Source organism: Platichthys flesus, chromosome 16 (assembly GCF_949316205.1).
Source record: "Platichthys flesus chromosome 16, fPlaFle2.1, whole genome shotgun sequence".
NCBI lineage: Eukaryota > Metazoa > Chordata > Actinopteri > Pleuronectiformes > Pleuronectidae > Platichthys > Platichthys flesus.
In genome coordinates, this window is record NC_084960.1 from 21,887,228 (window position 1) to 21,903,496 (window position 16,269).

Consider the following 16,269-nt stretch of genomic DNA (forward strand, 5'->3'; position numbering starts at 1 on the left):
TATGGGCAGCACTTTTTCTATGAGGGGAAACTCGGAGTTTAGTATCTTGCCCAAAGATACTCAGAACACACTTGATTGACTACATATCACCATTAGAAATGCCTTAGAGTTGCCCAGAAAGAGCTCGACAGCAGAGATTGGGGCCTTCCTTTGCCTGCTGTTAACTACATTAACCAGGATAAGTGGATGGAGGTGGTACCAGGGAACTACAGCTTTTTTAAGGGTATAATCATACAAATATATTAATTAATATCTGTGGAAACGTTTTTCGAATGGAGCATTGCAAAACCCAAACCCAAGCAAATCCAAACGTGGTGCAAAAAAGCAATTGTTTTAAAGTTTAGGTATTTGGGTGTTAACTTTTTAATGCCTGAACCCATTTTTACATATTGCCAAATCTTCCAAGTCATTTAAAAATATGTAATTCCCTCCTGAAGTGCAGCCCATGTAATAAAGTCCCCATTGTCCAGACATGGTTCTGGACTGTGCAGATTCTACAAAATGGGTTAGGGTTAGTTATAGCTCAGTTATGAGTTATAGATTAGTGATGTCTTGATTTAGTCCATTGATAGGAAGATATCGTAAGAGCCTAATGTAAAGTCGTTCCACAGAGTCTGGTACGTTGTAAACCTTGCATTTTGGTCTCCCTGTGTCTTCTAATTCCTAAGCACTTCATCTGTCCATGGATAAGCAAGATTTCCGGACCGGAACTTAGTTGCTTATTTTTTAAGCATTTATTACATCTTTGTCAATGGGCTGGATAGTGTAGATTTAAAAATGTTAACCTTTGGTAAGGTCCTTCACAGTATAAAATGAATTAAAATAGGAAAATTAAAAAAAAAGTAGACTAACAAAAAATGTAAGTCTCTTACAAACAATAATGATCGACGAGTTCAACATTTACTTGTGTTTTGCTTAATGAAACTGCTAGAAAAAGAAAAGGGAAATGATTAGAATTTGATGTCATGAGAAAGATGGCAAAATGGGACATGGCAGTAGACTTTTCAAACACACACAGACCTCACAGATACCAAAACACATACGCAAAAAAATGTAAAGGGAGAAAGAGACAGGGAAGAAGTCCAGATAAATATTTGAGAACATGCACCTCTATTTTACGACCTTCTACCACGGTGCCGTGTAATTTCTCCCTGGCTCTGTCGGCATCCGCACTGTGCTCGAATGTTACGAATCCAAAACCCTGCATGCCAGACAGAGAGAGGCAAGAACAACATTCACATTATTTTCAAAAAAGTGTATTCAACATTACAGTGAACTGTGGCTTACATCAATAGGAACACAATAAATTGTTCACCTTCTACTTCAGTTTTTACATTCCAATATCCCATAATAGTTCTTAAATATGCACTTAGGTTACATAACCTGATGACCTGTAACTCTAATAAATAATGTAGCTAGCAACTCATTAGCTCTTTATACAGTTAGCGACATATGCACCGCACAATAACACTTCAGCCTTAATAACATGTTTAAAAAATAAATGCTTTCAAGGGGAATATCACAATTGCATTTAAATGTAAAAACACACAGTAAATTGTCTACCTATATTTCATAGTTGAAAAGCATATTCCCTCTAATTAAGTAATTACATAGGAAATTAAATTCAATAAAAGAATTAAGGGACAACAATGTTATTTATGGTTTTGCTTATGGCACTAAGAAAAAAAACTGTTATATTAGGAAGCAAAGAACAATAGCCAAAACTAAAAATACATTAAGATGAAAATGAAAAATCATATAGGAACTTCAGGACTTAATCAATCGATCAAATTTTATTTGTTCACAAATCACAATTTGTCTCACAGGGCTTTAGGAACGTCATCACAGATGAACAACATTCAAGAAGAAGAATGACCTAATGAGGACGTTGTAATAGACCAGTATTGATCAGCCATGAATCTGTGTTGTTAAGGAAATAGAGTGGAAACTTTATTTATATACTTAACTTTGAACATCAACCTACAACATTGTCATCAATACCAGCATCCCTCAATAATGTGTTTTATCACAGTAGGTATCATTGAATGCATTTATCTTGTTGTACTTATGAAAAAGAGGTTGGACAATTGTCCTGATTATATGAGATGTGAAGGACAGTTAAGGGTCCAAAACTAAATTTGATAGGTTTTTAAGAAAATGATCAGAAGTCGCCTCGTAGCTAGAGGATTTGAATCCTGGTTTGGCTGGGGTCATTAGGGCCCGAGCACCGAAATCAGTGTGAGGCCCTATTGAAATTGTAGGCATTATTCTTGTTATTGTAATTAGGGCCCGAGCACCGAAATCGGTGGGAGGCCCTATTGAAATTGAAATGATGATTATTATTATTATTATTATTATTATTATTATTTTTCTCCCGGCCTAATGAATTGGCTTTTTGAGGGCTTTAACATGCTCAAAAAGTTTTAAAAGTTTGCAATAAGTTAGAAAGTCGTGAAAATTTAAGTATTCTGGGGTATTTGGAAGTGAAAATGAAGACAGTTGTATATCATGACCAGATGCACAAAAAAGCCTCAAGGAGCATTATGAAAAACTGAACAGGAAGCCCGCCATTTTTGATTTAGTGGCCATTTTGGGCATATTACATGTTTTTTACTTTGATATACTTCTCGTACAGCTTTCATCGGATCAAATTAAAATTTAGACGCGTGTCATGACAACAAAATGGAGATCTAAAGTTATCAAAGAATTCACTTTTAGACACACCGTCTGACCGTGGCGTGGCATCAAAGTGTGACAAAACGCCATGAAAACACGAGCGTCTGTATCTCAGACATATTTGGTCCAATCGACTCCAAACTAAACATGTAAGACAAGAGTCCCGACCTGAAGACATCAACACAGCAGTCGTGACATAAAATCACAGCGCCCCCTGGTGGCAACAGGAAATGTCTTGTTTTTGGTAGGTGTTATATTTGTATGTACTACTCAGAGAGCTTTCATCAGATCAACTTAAAAATTAGATGAGACTCTACAAAACAAGATGAAGATCTAAAGTTATCAAAATTTAAACTTTTCATCATACCGTGTGACCGTGGTGTGGTCTCAAAGTTCGACTAAACGCCAATATAAGCGAGCTTCTGTAACTTGGACATATTTTGTCCAATCGACTCCAAACTACACATATAAGACAAGAGTCGCAACCGGAAGACATATACCTAGAAATCATGACTTAAAAGCACAGCGCCCCCTGGGGGCATTAGGAAATGTCTTGTTTTGGTCATCTTACTCTTTGATGTATTTCTTCCAAGCCACTTTGCTAAACCATGTCAAACTGTGTGAAATGGGTCTCAAGATGTTGATAATGTAAGCATATCATTACTGTGAATTTTCATCATGCGGATTATTATTGGCATGGCATCAAAGTTCATCAGCTCACCATGACAAACGAAATCAATTTTAACGGAGTTACCATGAACGCATCATGAGACCGCTTTCGTTTTGTTACGTCTCACACTTGGATGTATTTCTCCTCATTCACTTTGCTAAACCATGTCAAACTTTGTCACGTGGGTCTCAAGATATTGATAATGTAGGCATAACATTGCTGTGAGTTTTCATCATGCGGATTATTCATAGCTTTGCAGCAGACTTCTTCAACTCGCCATGACAAACGAAACTCCATTTAACACAGCTTCACGTGAACGCCTCATTAGACCGTGAAATGGCTTGCACTCACATACCCGGTAAATAACACAGTTTGATGTTCTGCTTCTTCTCCTGACGGACACGTTAACGACGTCTGCGCTCCCGTTTCTGTGGTAAGTCACGTAGAGTATTTTATTTACATGTGTTCGGAGTGATTCGCAGGGTGCCTTTGAATCAGGCGTGCTAGCTTAGCAACGCTAATCCGGAAGCTACATACCAGCTGCTAACGGGTTCAATGCGAATGCCAGCTGTTACCGACACATCACCATGAACCCAGGTCCACCAAGCAGATACAAGCGTTAATTTATAAGGATGAATCTGAGAAAGGAGACTGTGTGTTGGCTCAAGGAGCTAGCCCGGAGGCTATTTAGGCTAGCTAAGCTAACTGAAACCTGAGAAACCTGAGTGTTTAACGTCACATCTGCATTGCAAGAGCAGCTGTTCAAAGGAGCATTACGTGTCCTAAAGCTCTTTCTTCAGAGTAGTGTTGTAACGTGTTACAGTGAAAAGTAACCGTGTCTGCCACCTTCACTCTTTAAATCGTTAATCTCAGACAGACTTCACTGAATTCTTTTGTTAAATATGAGTAAATCATAGCCTTGCAACTTTAATAGAACAGACAGTGTCATACAGAATTGTAGGCTAATATGCACTACCTATTTCCTAAGCTGAAATGATTTAACTTTGAAGTAATATTTTATTTTTCCATGTAAAAGTTTGTTAAGCAGTTGACCTGGCACACGTATGACTTTACATATCTGTGTATTTGTGTTCAATGTTCCTCTAGCATGTCCAGCCTGAGAAACAACTTGAATCCAACCAGACTGAACACTGACTCCAGGTACAGACCTGTTTTCATTACTTACAAACAATCAAAGAATTGCACATAATACAAAATGTATTAAATTATAATGCAATACTTTTAATGTGAAATAGCTCCATACTAAACATTCATTGTCATGGCAGTGCACGTTTTAATCCAAAAGCATATTCAAATACATAGTTGAATATCCACAAAAAATAAGAATACACACTTTGTTCATATGTAACTCTTCCTCTACAATTCTTTGATACTTTCATGTTTCCTATCATTTTATTAGGGATGGACGAGCCTGAAGGTCACAGCTGTGATGACCATGTTCTGTCTCTTATGGCAAAGCAGAAATATAAAACACTGGGTTCTTATCTAAAGTGTATCAAATCAGATCTCCACCATGTTGCTGCTGAGGACATCAGGTGCTGCAGTTCTTCATCTATGAAGAGAAAAAACGCACTGTTAAAGAATGTTTTGTGTTGTGTATGAAGCACAACAGATTTCAGATAGAACCGTTGTACTGTGGTCTTGGTTTGTATCCTCATGGTTAAATGTACATACTTTAAGTGCCTTCTGATAAAAGTACTGAAAGAAATACAACATTGTACAAATAGATAAAATGTCTTTCTACCTCATCTGTAATATTCAAGGTGATAATCTCCCACAGAGCTATTGATAACAGACCACATCAAGTCTCTCCACTTCCCTCAGTGTGAAAACATAATTATATAATTAATTTGAGAACTGTTTACAACACTGATGTGTGGAGATTATAATCATATCTAAACTGTCTAATTCACTTTAAAACTCCATGACAGGCTAAATAAACGAGGTGGGAATAGTAATGGTGGATATACCAGCCTGTAACAGAATAATGGTGAAACATAGTTACTATCACATGCAACTTAGATGTGTAGCATCTTGATATTAATGTATTAAAATAAAAAATAACGTCACAACCAAACACACGACTCTGTAGCTAACTTGCTTCAATCTGTTCATTAGACATGTTAAATAAACTGTAATTTTTATCACAATTTTATATTAAAAAAGCCTTGAGCCATGTAAGCATATGATGATAGATAAAGCAATAGGTTTTGTTGTTGTATAGTTTCAAGTAGTGGTGGGAGGTAACGAAGTACAAATACTTCTTTCCTGTACTTAAGTAGATTTTACACATTTCTGTTCTTTACTTGAGTATTTATTTTCCTGACGACTTTTTACTTTTACTTGCTACATTTGAACACATATCTGTACTTTCTACTTCTTACATTCTCTAAACTGTCTCGTTACTTGAGCAGCGGAGGTTGGCGCAACGCGAGCCTGTATGCACGGCGCACCTCTCTCTCTCGCTCACTCGCGTGCCCGCTGCCTCGGGAGATGTGCAGGTCCGGCGGCGTGAGGGGGGAGCGCGAGACCCCCTTCACGCGAGACCCCAGCGTCCGGAGGTTGGTCCGGCTGCCTTGGTTGACCGGGGTCAAGCAGGCTGTACCAGTCATGATCCCTCCGCAGGTTCACCATCAGGAACCCTATTACGAGATTGACTTCCTCTAGAGTCCAGTTTGATCGTCTTCTCGGCGCTCCGACTCTGGTGGGGCCGATCCGAGGACCTCACTAAACCATCCAATGAGGAATAGCGATGTGTGTACAAAGAGGAGGTACTTAATCAACACCAGCACATTCCCCATCCATTTATTCCCTTCATAATGATCCAGGTTCTCCTGCAGGAGCTTGGTTCAGTTCAGTTTTTATTATTCGGTCTAAAATTTGGCAGCAAAACGAAACTGTGTCCAGTGAGTTTTTCCTATTTGTACTAGCAAAGTGCAGCTGTTAACAAAAGAGAAACTATCTTAATTTGTGTGCCTAGAACTTGTTTCCGGTTACTGAGTTATCAGAAGGGGCATTGTGTATACCTCCTGCTACTGATGAAAGGTCCAGGTTTTGTGATATTTACACAATGTTTTAGTGGTTATACTGTGGTTTATTAATGTTCTTAGGCAGACACAAGAGTCACTTGTATATTCTGTTGTGTTGATTCTTTGTTGTCTCTAGAAGTTCAGATGTACTGATCCATTACTATTTGAACCTCAGTATCTAGGGTTCAAAATTTGTAAAATTATAGATTATATGCATAATGCTATAATTTTTCAGTCAGTTAAAATAAATCTTGAGAAACATTTTTGGTATTTTCTCTCTGTATAGACTATAAAAAGCACTTTAGATTTTTAATTTTGGTACTTGTACTTTTGATACTTAAGTAAATTTCAACACAAGATACTTTTAATACTTAAGTACATTTAATATGAGCTAATTTAAGACTTTTACTCAAGTCATTTTCTGATGGGTGACTTTTACTTTTACCAAAGTCACTTTCAAGTAAGATATCTGTACTTTTACTCAAGTATGGCTTTCAAGAACTTTATACACCACTGGTTTTAAGGTTACTTACCTCTAGTTCATAGAGCCACCTGCTGACTACAGGAAGTGAAGCAATAATCCTTGCCGCAGTGCACAAACACAGGCAACGTGGAGACGAGCGCTAGCAAAATGAAAAGACTTGTTTTCATTTCAACCATGTCTGTGTTTCATGGTCTTATACTGACCTCTAGTGGCTTTATATTGCCGGCACACCTACTTGTACCGCAATATTAAGTCACTAGAGGGCAGTGTAGGATCATGGTTTGACCAAGGCACAAATTGTGTCACCTAAGGCAGGGGTAGGCAACCTTTACTATTTCCTCCACTCTTCCCCCAATTTATAGCTGTCTGGTGCCGCACAACATATTTGATAACACAGGTTATAAAGTTATATATATATATATATATATATATATATATAGTCATACAATATATATAAAAACTATAGTTTGTTGCATTTATTAAATAATAGAACGACAATAAAGACAACTGTTGACATTTAACTACTATTTTTACCTGTTACAAAATAGGAAAACACCAAACTCTGACCATGGCGTGGAGTCAAAGTCTGATCCCAGGCCATCAAAACACGAGCGTCTGTATCTTGGACATATTTGGTCCAATCAACTCCAAACTAGACATGTAAGACAAGAGTCGCGACCTGATGACATCTACAAAGACACCATGACTTAAAATCCTAGCGCCACCTGCTGGCTACAGGAAGTGGAGCCTTTATTGTTGCTGCAGAGCTTAAAACGCACGCAAGGCAGAGACGTGCGCTTGGTCATCGATCGTTCTCTCTTTCCCGACCGCAACAGACTTGAAATTGCCTGTGCTCGGGCACCGAAATCGTTGGGAGGCCCTATTGAAATTGAAATGATTATTATTATTATTATTATTATTATTTTTCTCTTGCGTGAATGAATTGGTTTTTTGAGGGCTTTAATGTGCTCAAAAAGTTGTAGGAGTTTGCAGTAAATTCAAAGGCGGCGAAAATGTACGTATTCTGGAGCATTTTGATAAAAAGTGGAAAAATGGCTCAAGAGCGCCACCTACAGAAAAGCCCCTCATTTAGCATTCACAGATCCTCAAAAAAAAAACAAATACTATTGTGTATCATGACTAGATGCACAAAAAAGTCCATCAGTGCATTATGAAAAACGCAACAGGCAGCCCGCCAGTTTGACTTTAGTGGCCATTTTGGTCATATTCCATATTTTTCTTTGATGTACTTGTCGTACAGCTTTCATCAGATCAGCTTAAAATGTAAATGACTGTCATCATAACAATATGGAGATTGAAAGTTACCAACAAAAATCAACTTTTCGTCATACCGTGTGCCTGTGGCATGGCGGCAAAGTGTGATGAAAACGCCATCAAAACACAAGCTTCTGTATCTCAGACATATTTTGTACAATCGAGTCCAAACTAGACACATACGACAAGAGTCGCCCCCAGAAGACATCGGTGCAGAAATTGTGACTTACAAGCACAGCGCCCCCTGGTGGCAACAGGAAATGTCTTGTTTTTGGTACGTTTTATATTTTTATGTACTTCTCGGAGAGCTTTCATCAGATCAACTAAAAATTTAGATGAATGCCATCACAACAAGACAGAGATAAAAAGTTATCAAAGAAACAACTTTCTGACACACCGTCTGACCGTGGCGTGGCATTAAAGTGTGACGAAACGCCATCAAAACTCAAGCTTCTATATCTCTGATATATTTGGTCCCATCGACTCCAAACTAGACATGTAGACAAGAGTTGCGATCTGAAGACATCTGTGCAGAAATTGTGACTTATAATCACAGCGCCCCCTGGTAACAACAGGAAATGTCTTCTTTTAGGTATGTGTTACAGTTTGATTCAGTTTTTTTTTCTCCTGCTTTAATGAATTGGCTTTTTGAGGGCTTTATCATGCTCAAAAAGTTGTAAAAGTTTGCAGTTGGTTAGAAAGTCGTGAAAATGTACGTATTCTGGGGTATTTGGAAATGGGTGTGGCAAAATGGCTCAACAGCGCCACCAACGGAGCTTCCCCTCATTTACGGAGAAGCACCTCATTTAGCATTCACTGATCCTCACGAAATTAAAGACAGTTGTGTAACATCACCAGATGAACAAAAAAGCCTCTTGGAGCATTATGAAAAACGCAACAGGAAGCCCGCCATTTTGGATTTAGTGCTTATTTTAGTCATATTCCATAATTTTTTCTTTGATGTACTTCTCTGAGAGCTTTCATCAGATCAACTAAAAATTTAGATGAGTGCCATCACAACAAGATGGAGATAAAAAGTTATCAAAGAAACAACTTTCTGACACACCGTCTGACCGTGGCATTAAAGTGTGACGAAACGCCATCAAAACACAAGCTTCTATATCTCTGACATATTTGGTCCCATCAACTCCAAACTAGACATGTTAGACAAGAGTTGCAATCTGAAGACATCTGTGCAGAAATTGTGACTTACAATCACAGCGCCCCCTGGTAACAACAGGAAATGTCTTATTTTTGGTATGTGTCACAGTTTGATTCAGTTGTCGTAGGGCCTTCATCAAATCAACGTAAAATTTAGATGCGTGTCTTCAAAACAAGATGAAGATCTAAAGTTGTCAAAATTGTAACTTTCCGTCATACTGTGTGACCGTGGTGTGGCTTAAAAGCTTGATGTGCAAAATGAAAAGACTTGTTTTCCTTTCAACCATGTCTGTGTTTCATGGTCTTATACTGACCTCTAGTGGCTTTATATTGCCGGCACACCTACTTGTACCGCAATATTAAGTCAATAGAGGGCTGTATATGATCATCGTTTGACCAAGGCACAAATTGTGTCACCTAAGGCAGGGGTAGGCAACCTTTACTATTGAAAGAGCCATTTCCTCCACTCTTCCCCCAATTTAAAGCTGTCTGGTGCCGCACAACATATTTGATAACACAGGTTATAAAGTTATATATATATATATATATAGTCATACAATATATATAAAAACTATAGTTTGTTGCATTTATTAAATAATAGAACAACAATAAAGACAACTGTTGACATTTAACTGCTATTTTTACCTGTTACAAAATAGGAAAACACCAAACTCTGACCATGGCGTGGAGTCAAAGTCTGATCACACGTCATCAAAACACGAGCGTCTGTATCTTGGACATATTTGGTCCAATCAACTCCAAACTAGACATGTAAGACAAGAGTCGCGACCTGATGACATCTACAAAGACACCATGACTTAAAATCCTAGCGCCACCTGCTGGCTACAGGAAGTGAAGCGTTTTGTTGTTGCTGCAGAGCTTAAAACGCACGCAAGGCAGAGACATGCGCTTGTTCATCTATCGTTCTCTCTTCCCCGACCGCAACAGACTTGAAATTGCCTGTGCTCGGGACCGTTAGTGCTACAACGTAGTCCTAGTTATTATTATTTTTCACATGTTTAAATGAATTGGCTTTTTGAGGGCTTTAATGTGCTCAAAAAGTTGTAGGAGTTTGCAGTAAATTCGAAGGCGGCGAAAATGTACGTATTCTGGAGTATTTTGAAAAGGGCGTGGCAAAATGGCTCAAGAGCGCCACCTACGGAAAAGCCCCTCATTTAGCATTCACCGATCCTCAAAAAAAACAAAGACTATTGTGTATCATCACTAGATTCACAAACAGTCCATCAGTGCATTATGAATAACGCAACAGGAAGCCCGCCAGTTTGACTTTAGTGGCCATTTTGGTCATATTCCATATTTTTTCTTTTAAGTACTTCTCGTACAGCTTTCATCAAATCAACTTAAAATTTAGACCATCGTCATTACAACAAAATGGAGATCTAAAGTTATTGAAAGATTGAGTTTTTGCAAAACCGTCTGACCATGTCGTGGCGTCAAAGTTTGATGAAACGCCATCAAAACACAAGCATCTGTATCTCGAACATACATGGTCCAATCGATTTCAAACTACACATGTAAGACAAGAGTCCTAGCCTGATGACATCTACACAGAAATTTTGACTTGAAATTACAGCGCCCACTGGTGGCTACAGGAGGTGACATGTTTTATATTTTGATGAACTGCTCCTGGCTGCTTTAAGATAAAACAGCTCAAATGAGCTCAGTCAAGTCATTGGATCAAGGTCAGAATTGTGACATTTCCTCAAATTATGTAAACATTGATGTAGGAGGATCCTTCGCCAAAGGACACAATGTTTTCATAACTCCACTGTGCATTGTCCTATCACTACCAAACTTCTGTCACATGATAAGAGTACAAGCCTGAACAGCTCTATGTGTCAATATTTCCTCAGTGTCATAGCGCCACCTACTGATTCGCCAGTAAACAGGAAGTACTTTGTTAATCCACTCTGAATTATCCAACAGGCTCCAAACTACTGACCTATGATCACAATCCTGATCTGAACAGCTCAATATATAAATATTAGTTCAGGGTCATAGCGCCAACTACTAATCAGTGTGAAAATTAAGTTGTGTTAACATTGTCTAATTGACACAAAATTGCTCACGCTACATCAGAGCGCCTACATGAACAGATCTATATGTCTGTGCGTAAAAATAGTGATGGCGCCACCTACTGGCAACAGGAGGTAAGCTTTGTTTTACAACCAGCATTCGATTTACATACAATTTTCAGTTTGATGTGGAATTGATAGCATGGACCGTAATGAGCAATTAGCAGACAAGGATCAACATCACGTGAAGGAAGCAGGAAGTGAAGTGTTTATCTTTCCGCAGTGCGCAAAACGAATGCAATGCGGAGACGTGCGCTTGGTCATCGATCGCTCTCTGCACCGACCGCTACAGGCTTCAACGTGCGGGTGCTCGGGCCCGCAAGTGCTACAACGTAGCCCTAGTTCTGTGTTGAGTTTGCACCCTGTCCTGTGCTCATACACATCACCTGTTATAGTTCAAATTAAATAATGATAATAATTCCTCTGCCTAATATAATCAAGGGATGGGAGGAATACCTGAACAAACTGACAAAGATAATATTTACCACCACTACTTTTTCAAAATGTAACTACTACTTTAGCCATGGAAAATGCCTTTCTGCTCCCACAACTATCTCACACAATATCAAATCCACAATAATTTACACATAAGTTCTGCAAAAGTGCTGAACACCACAGACTACAGCTTACCCAAGAAGATAACGAAATTGCTAAAGTGCAAAGACCCGCGTGAACATCTGTGATTTCCAGGGCGTACAAACAACCTGGAGTTTAAATGGATGTAAACTGATGAATGGATTCCGTCTTTGTTTTTACTTTAGCTTTTTAACATAACCACCAGGTCAGTTTATTTTGTTATCCCATTTGCTTACGTTTGTGATGGTTAATTCCAACTTTTTGAGGTTGACAGTTCAGGTCCTATTCATGTTAGGCAAGTACTACTACTAATGCTGCCTCAGCTGTACTGCAGGCTGTGGCGACCACACTCCAGTACATAACCTTCTAGCAGGCAGGAGCTAGTCATGCAACTCCGGTGGCGGCACGGTAGTAGGACATCTGTGTCCGACTGTCGTCTTCTTCAAGGGGAGACAGACACTGTTACTGCTGTGGCTGATTCTAGCCATTGAACCTGTATTTTGTGTAAATACAAAGGGTGATTTTGCCAGCGGTCAATGCAAATGTTTGTGGTGGCTAATTCCAACTTGTTGAGATCAGTGGTTTGCCTTGTTAATGCGCATGCATGACTCTTATGTGTGGCGCTTCTGAAGGAGCATTGTAGGACGGAGTGTGTTTGTTTTGATCTTAAGTTCAAATACCAGTTCAAGAATTGCTTGCCTCACCTTAAAGCTTATACAATATAGGAGAGCTGAAAACAGTTAATACAAAATCTAAAAAAGATAAATAATTAAAAAGTATCATGTACCTTGGAACCGCGCTCGTTGAAGATGATTTCCACATCTAAGATTTTTCCCAATTGCTGTAGAGAGACAAGCAAAACATTAATGCTGGATCAATTATAGTTTTGAATATCATATTCCTGTTTCTGTATGCGCATCAGATATATGCGCATCAGATATACGATACTTACACCGAACATTTGCCTGAGATCTGGGTCTCTGAACCTGAAAGGGATGTTGGAGACATGAAGTCTCTTGGGTTGGGCCTTGTTATCTGTGTTTTCAGGTACAGACTGTGTTGGTGGCAGACCGTCCGTATGAGCGGCATCATCTGTCTGCTGGAAAAGACAGAAGAAAGGAAACAAAGGAAAGATGCAGAAAAGCCCTTCAAGCATCTATGATCACATTATAATACCTCCTTATAGTTTTCTTGACAATAAAAGCAGGAGTATATTTTCTGTATATCTGGTTATTTAAGATTTTGTGTTCTGGATTCGCTAGAATTCAGAACACTTCCCTAGTAGGATTCCGTCTATGCAGAAGTTCCATTGTAGAGACATGGATGATTTCTAGAGGTGGAAACCACAAACCACTTTATTGATTCAAATCATGTAATTCAGTTCAAATATTTCATTGCCTCAAACACATTTCAATATGAATGTTTGCAGGAAGGACCTGTATCTTCATAGTTCATCACGCGCTTATACCCAAATGATGGCTGTGTAGAAAGCAATGTCTTTCCAAAAGAATGCCAAGTGCTGATAGGACCAAAGACAGAGCCCCTCCCTCCCTTTTGTAGTCTGTTAGCTCAGCCCCCGTCAGTGGACAATGGTGGTCAGTGGAGTTTCCAGTAGTCTGCATTTATGACCTGACAGCTAGGGCACTAAAAGAAACGTAAAGTAAACACATCATGGAACAGTTGTATTTACTCAGAACTAAGCTGTTAAATCAATCATATTCACTGGTAACCTCACAATAGTCAGTGTGTGCTGACCAGTGTGTGCACAAATCATGTGTCTATGTGAATGAGCAGCCTGATTACAACATAGAAATGATATTATCAAATCCAGGGAACTCATTTATAACTGCTGCGTACGCGGGGCCTGAAACTTGCGTATGCCATTTACCAGGCAATCTTTGGGATCTATAAAAACAAACTTGACAGGAGAATGTGCCCACTTCAATGCTAACTCTCGCTCATGTGTGCGTACATTCTGGAGACGGAAAAATTACGATGCAGATGTGAGGAGGTGAACTGAAGCAGATTATTGATCCATTTTATCAATAACATTAAAACCAACAGCGTTATTTGTGCCAGCTTGACAAAACAGTTCCATAATAACGTTCATTTAAAAAAGATATAAAACAACTTCAACCATATTTGGTTCAGATTCCATTAAACAGTGGAGTTGCAGAGCAAAGTCATTAATAGTTTTTTTAATAATATCTTCTAACACTGTGAATCATCAAGGACGAGTGTGTGTAAAATCTCTGCAGTGAACGTTACTGTGCCAACAGGCGCACAGAAAAACTATTCCAAAAAATATCCCAGAGTGGATGTTATTATCCCACATGTGAAGTAATCTGTTCGATCTGCTTTTAATATATATATATTAATTAGTGCTGTCAATTAAACGCGTTATTAACGGCGTTAACGCAAACCCATTTAAAAAAAATTTTTACGCGAGATTAACATGGAGCTGCCAACCCTCACATTTTCGCCGTGTGACACATGCTTTTGATTGGTGGTTGACTTAGTCACAAAAATTTTTAAAAACATCATCATATCAGGCAGTCATGAAGTACCAGGAGCGGGCGAGACTGTGTGTGTGTGTGTGTGTGTGTGTGTGTGTGTGTGTGTGTCCTCCCAGATAGCGTAGCGGTCCAGGGGCTCCGAGAGGCCTGACTGCTATGTTCACAGCAAGCTTGAAAAAATGAAAATATTAAGCCATGGTTTAACTGCACTATATGCTGAGTCCTTGTTTACCTGAAATGTGCACTTTAGTCATTTAGTTTTGTACCGCCCCGTTTGGCAATGGTGTTTTTCAATGAAATAAAACACATTTGCATTAAGCGCGCCATTCACTTTTTCATGTTGATAAGAGCATTAAAACCCAGAAAATTAATGAAGCGACATTTAAAATTGATAGAAATTTGCGATTAAACACGATAATTTTGAGTTAACTATGACATAAATGCGATTATTCACGATTAAATATTTTAATCGTCTGACAGCACTAATATTTATATATATTTATTGGAGCTGTGCAAAATAACGCGTTAACGCGTCATGATTAAGTTACAGGATTAATTCGTTGTTTTTTTTAAGGCATGTGCACAAGGACCTTCCAATATACCCACAATTCCGACCACTCTGCACTAGTCGCCGCTCTAATGCAGTCAGGCTGTCAGGCTTCAATCAAATAAACAGCATGGATAATTCTGATGAACCTGAGAACCTTCTGGACGGGAAGATCGTGTTCCAAAAAAACTAAGATCGAACATTCATCTAAACCAAGGTGATATGTACACTCTGTGGGAAGACGTTATCGTTTCACAGTAGTAATAAAAGCCTAAAATACCACTGTAACGCGAAGCATGCGCGGGGCGTTCAAGTGCAATGCGCCAAACCAGCTTCACTCGCAGGACACATTGTGCAAAAGAAGCGGTCAGCTTTACTGTCAGAGAATTTGAACAAGTTAGTTTGCCTCACCAACTGGCTAAAGAACGACTAGCTAAGAGGACCTTTAGAGGCATTAGATTGTGTCATGGTGTGGTTAATGGTTGTTTGACAAAAAATATAAAAAAATTCAATCATCCTAAAAAAAATAATGGCTAAGAAGCTCAAATAATTTCTGTTTGATTTAAAAAGAAAAGAAAAAAGTTTTATTCAACCATACAATGTCTAAGAAGCCCGAATTCTGTTTAGGATGAAGATTATAATAATGTTGTATATGGAATATCAAAGAGAACTGCTAAAGAACTGCAGCACCATTGTTTTGTTTATTTATGATTATTAAAAGAAAACATGTTAAATATATATATCCGTCTTTTGTCATAAATTGTTTGTTTTCACAAAAATATACAGAGAAATCGGTAATGTGATTAATCATGATTAATCCATAGAAACCTGTGATTAATTTGATTTAAATTTTTAATCATTTCACAGCCCTAATATTTATATATGAATACTACCCAGACACTGAAGGGTATAGAGGAAAGAGATGTTCAGTGATCACATAGATTTTTGGTCCCATGATGATGACTATTCAGCTGATAAAGATTCTATAGATCTGGGATCTTGGATCTTTTTGCTGAGCTGAGTCCAGTATTATACAGACTGACCCAGTACAAACACATGTTCTCATCACTCTGGTTTATCAGCCTACTTGTACAGGTTTGTGTGAGGTATGATTCACACTGTAAAATATTAATATCTCTATGTAGTGCCTCTTTTAATCATCTAATAAATATAATTATGATAAATTCTATAGAATGTGGATAGTGCAGTTCAATAAAA

General features: G+C 38.4%; 1 protein-coding gene and 1 long non-coding RNA gene across 5 annotated transcripts in view; one reads left to right on the forward strand and one right to left on the reverse strand.

Annotated features, from left to right (window-relative positions):
• The window catches only part of rbfox1 (RNA binding fox-1 homolog 1), a 165,987-nt gene that overhangs the window by 31,976 nt on the left and 117,742 nt on the right, over positions 1–16,269 (reverse strand). For all 4 annotated transcript variants that reach the window (XM_062408899.1, XM_062408898.1, XM_062408896.1 and 1 more), the window contains 3 exons: positions 12,941–13,087; positions 12,776–12,829; positions 1,109–1,201 (listed from right to left, as the gene is read on the reverse strand). In XM_062408899.1, the coding sequence (XP_062264883.1) occupies positions 1,109–1,201; positions 12,776–12,829; positions 12,941–13,087 (294 nt within the window). The remainder of the gene's footprint in view (positions 1–1,108; positions 1,202–12,775; positions 12,830–12,940; positions 13,088–16,269) is intronic.
• LOC133971512 (uncharacterized) overlaps positions 3,658–16,269 on the forward strand; it is a 273,667-nt gene continuing 261,055 nt past the window's right edge. Inside the window, exons 1-2 of the long non-coding RNA XR_009924384.1 lie at positions 3,658–3,779; positions 4,454–4,507. This is a non-coding gene — a long non-coding RNA (uncharacterized LOC133971512). The remainder of the gene's footprint in view (positions 3,780–4,453; positions 4,508–16,269) is intronic.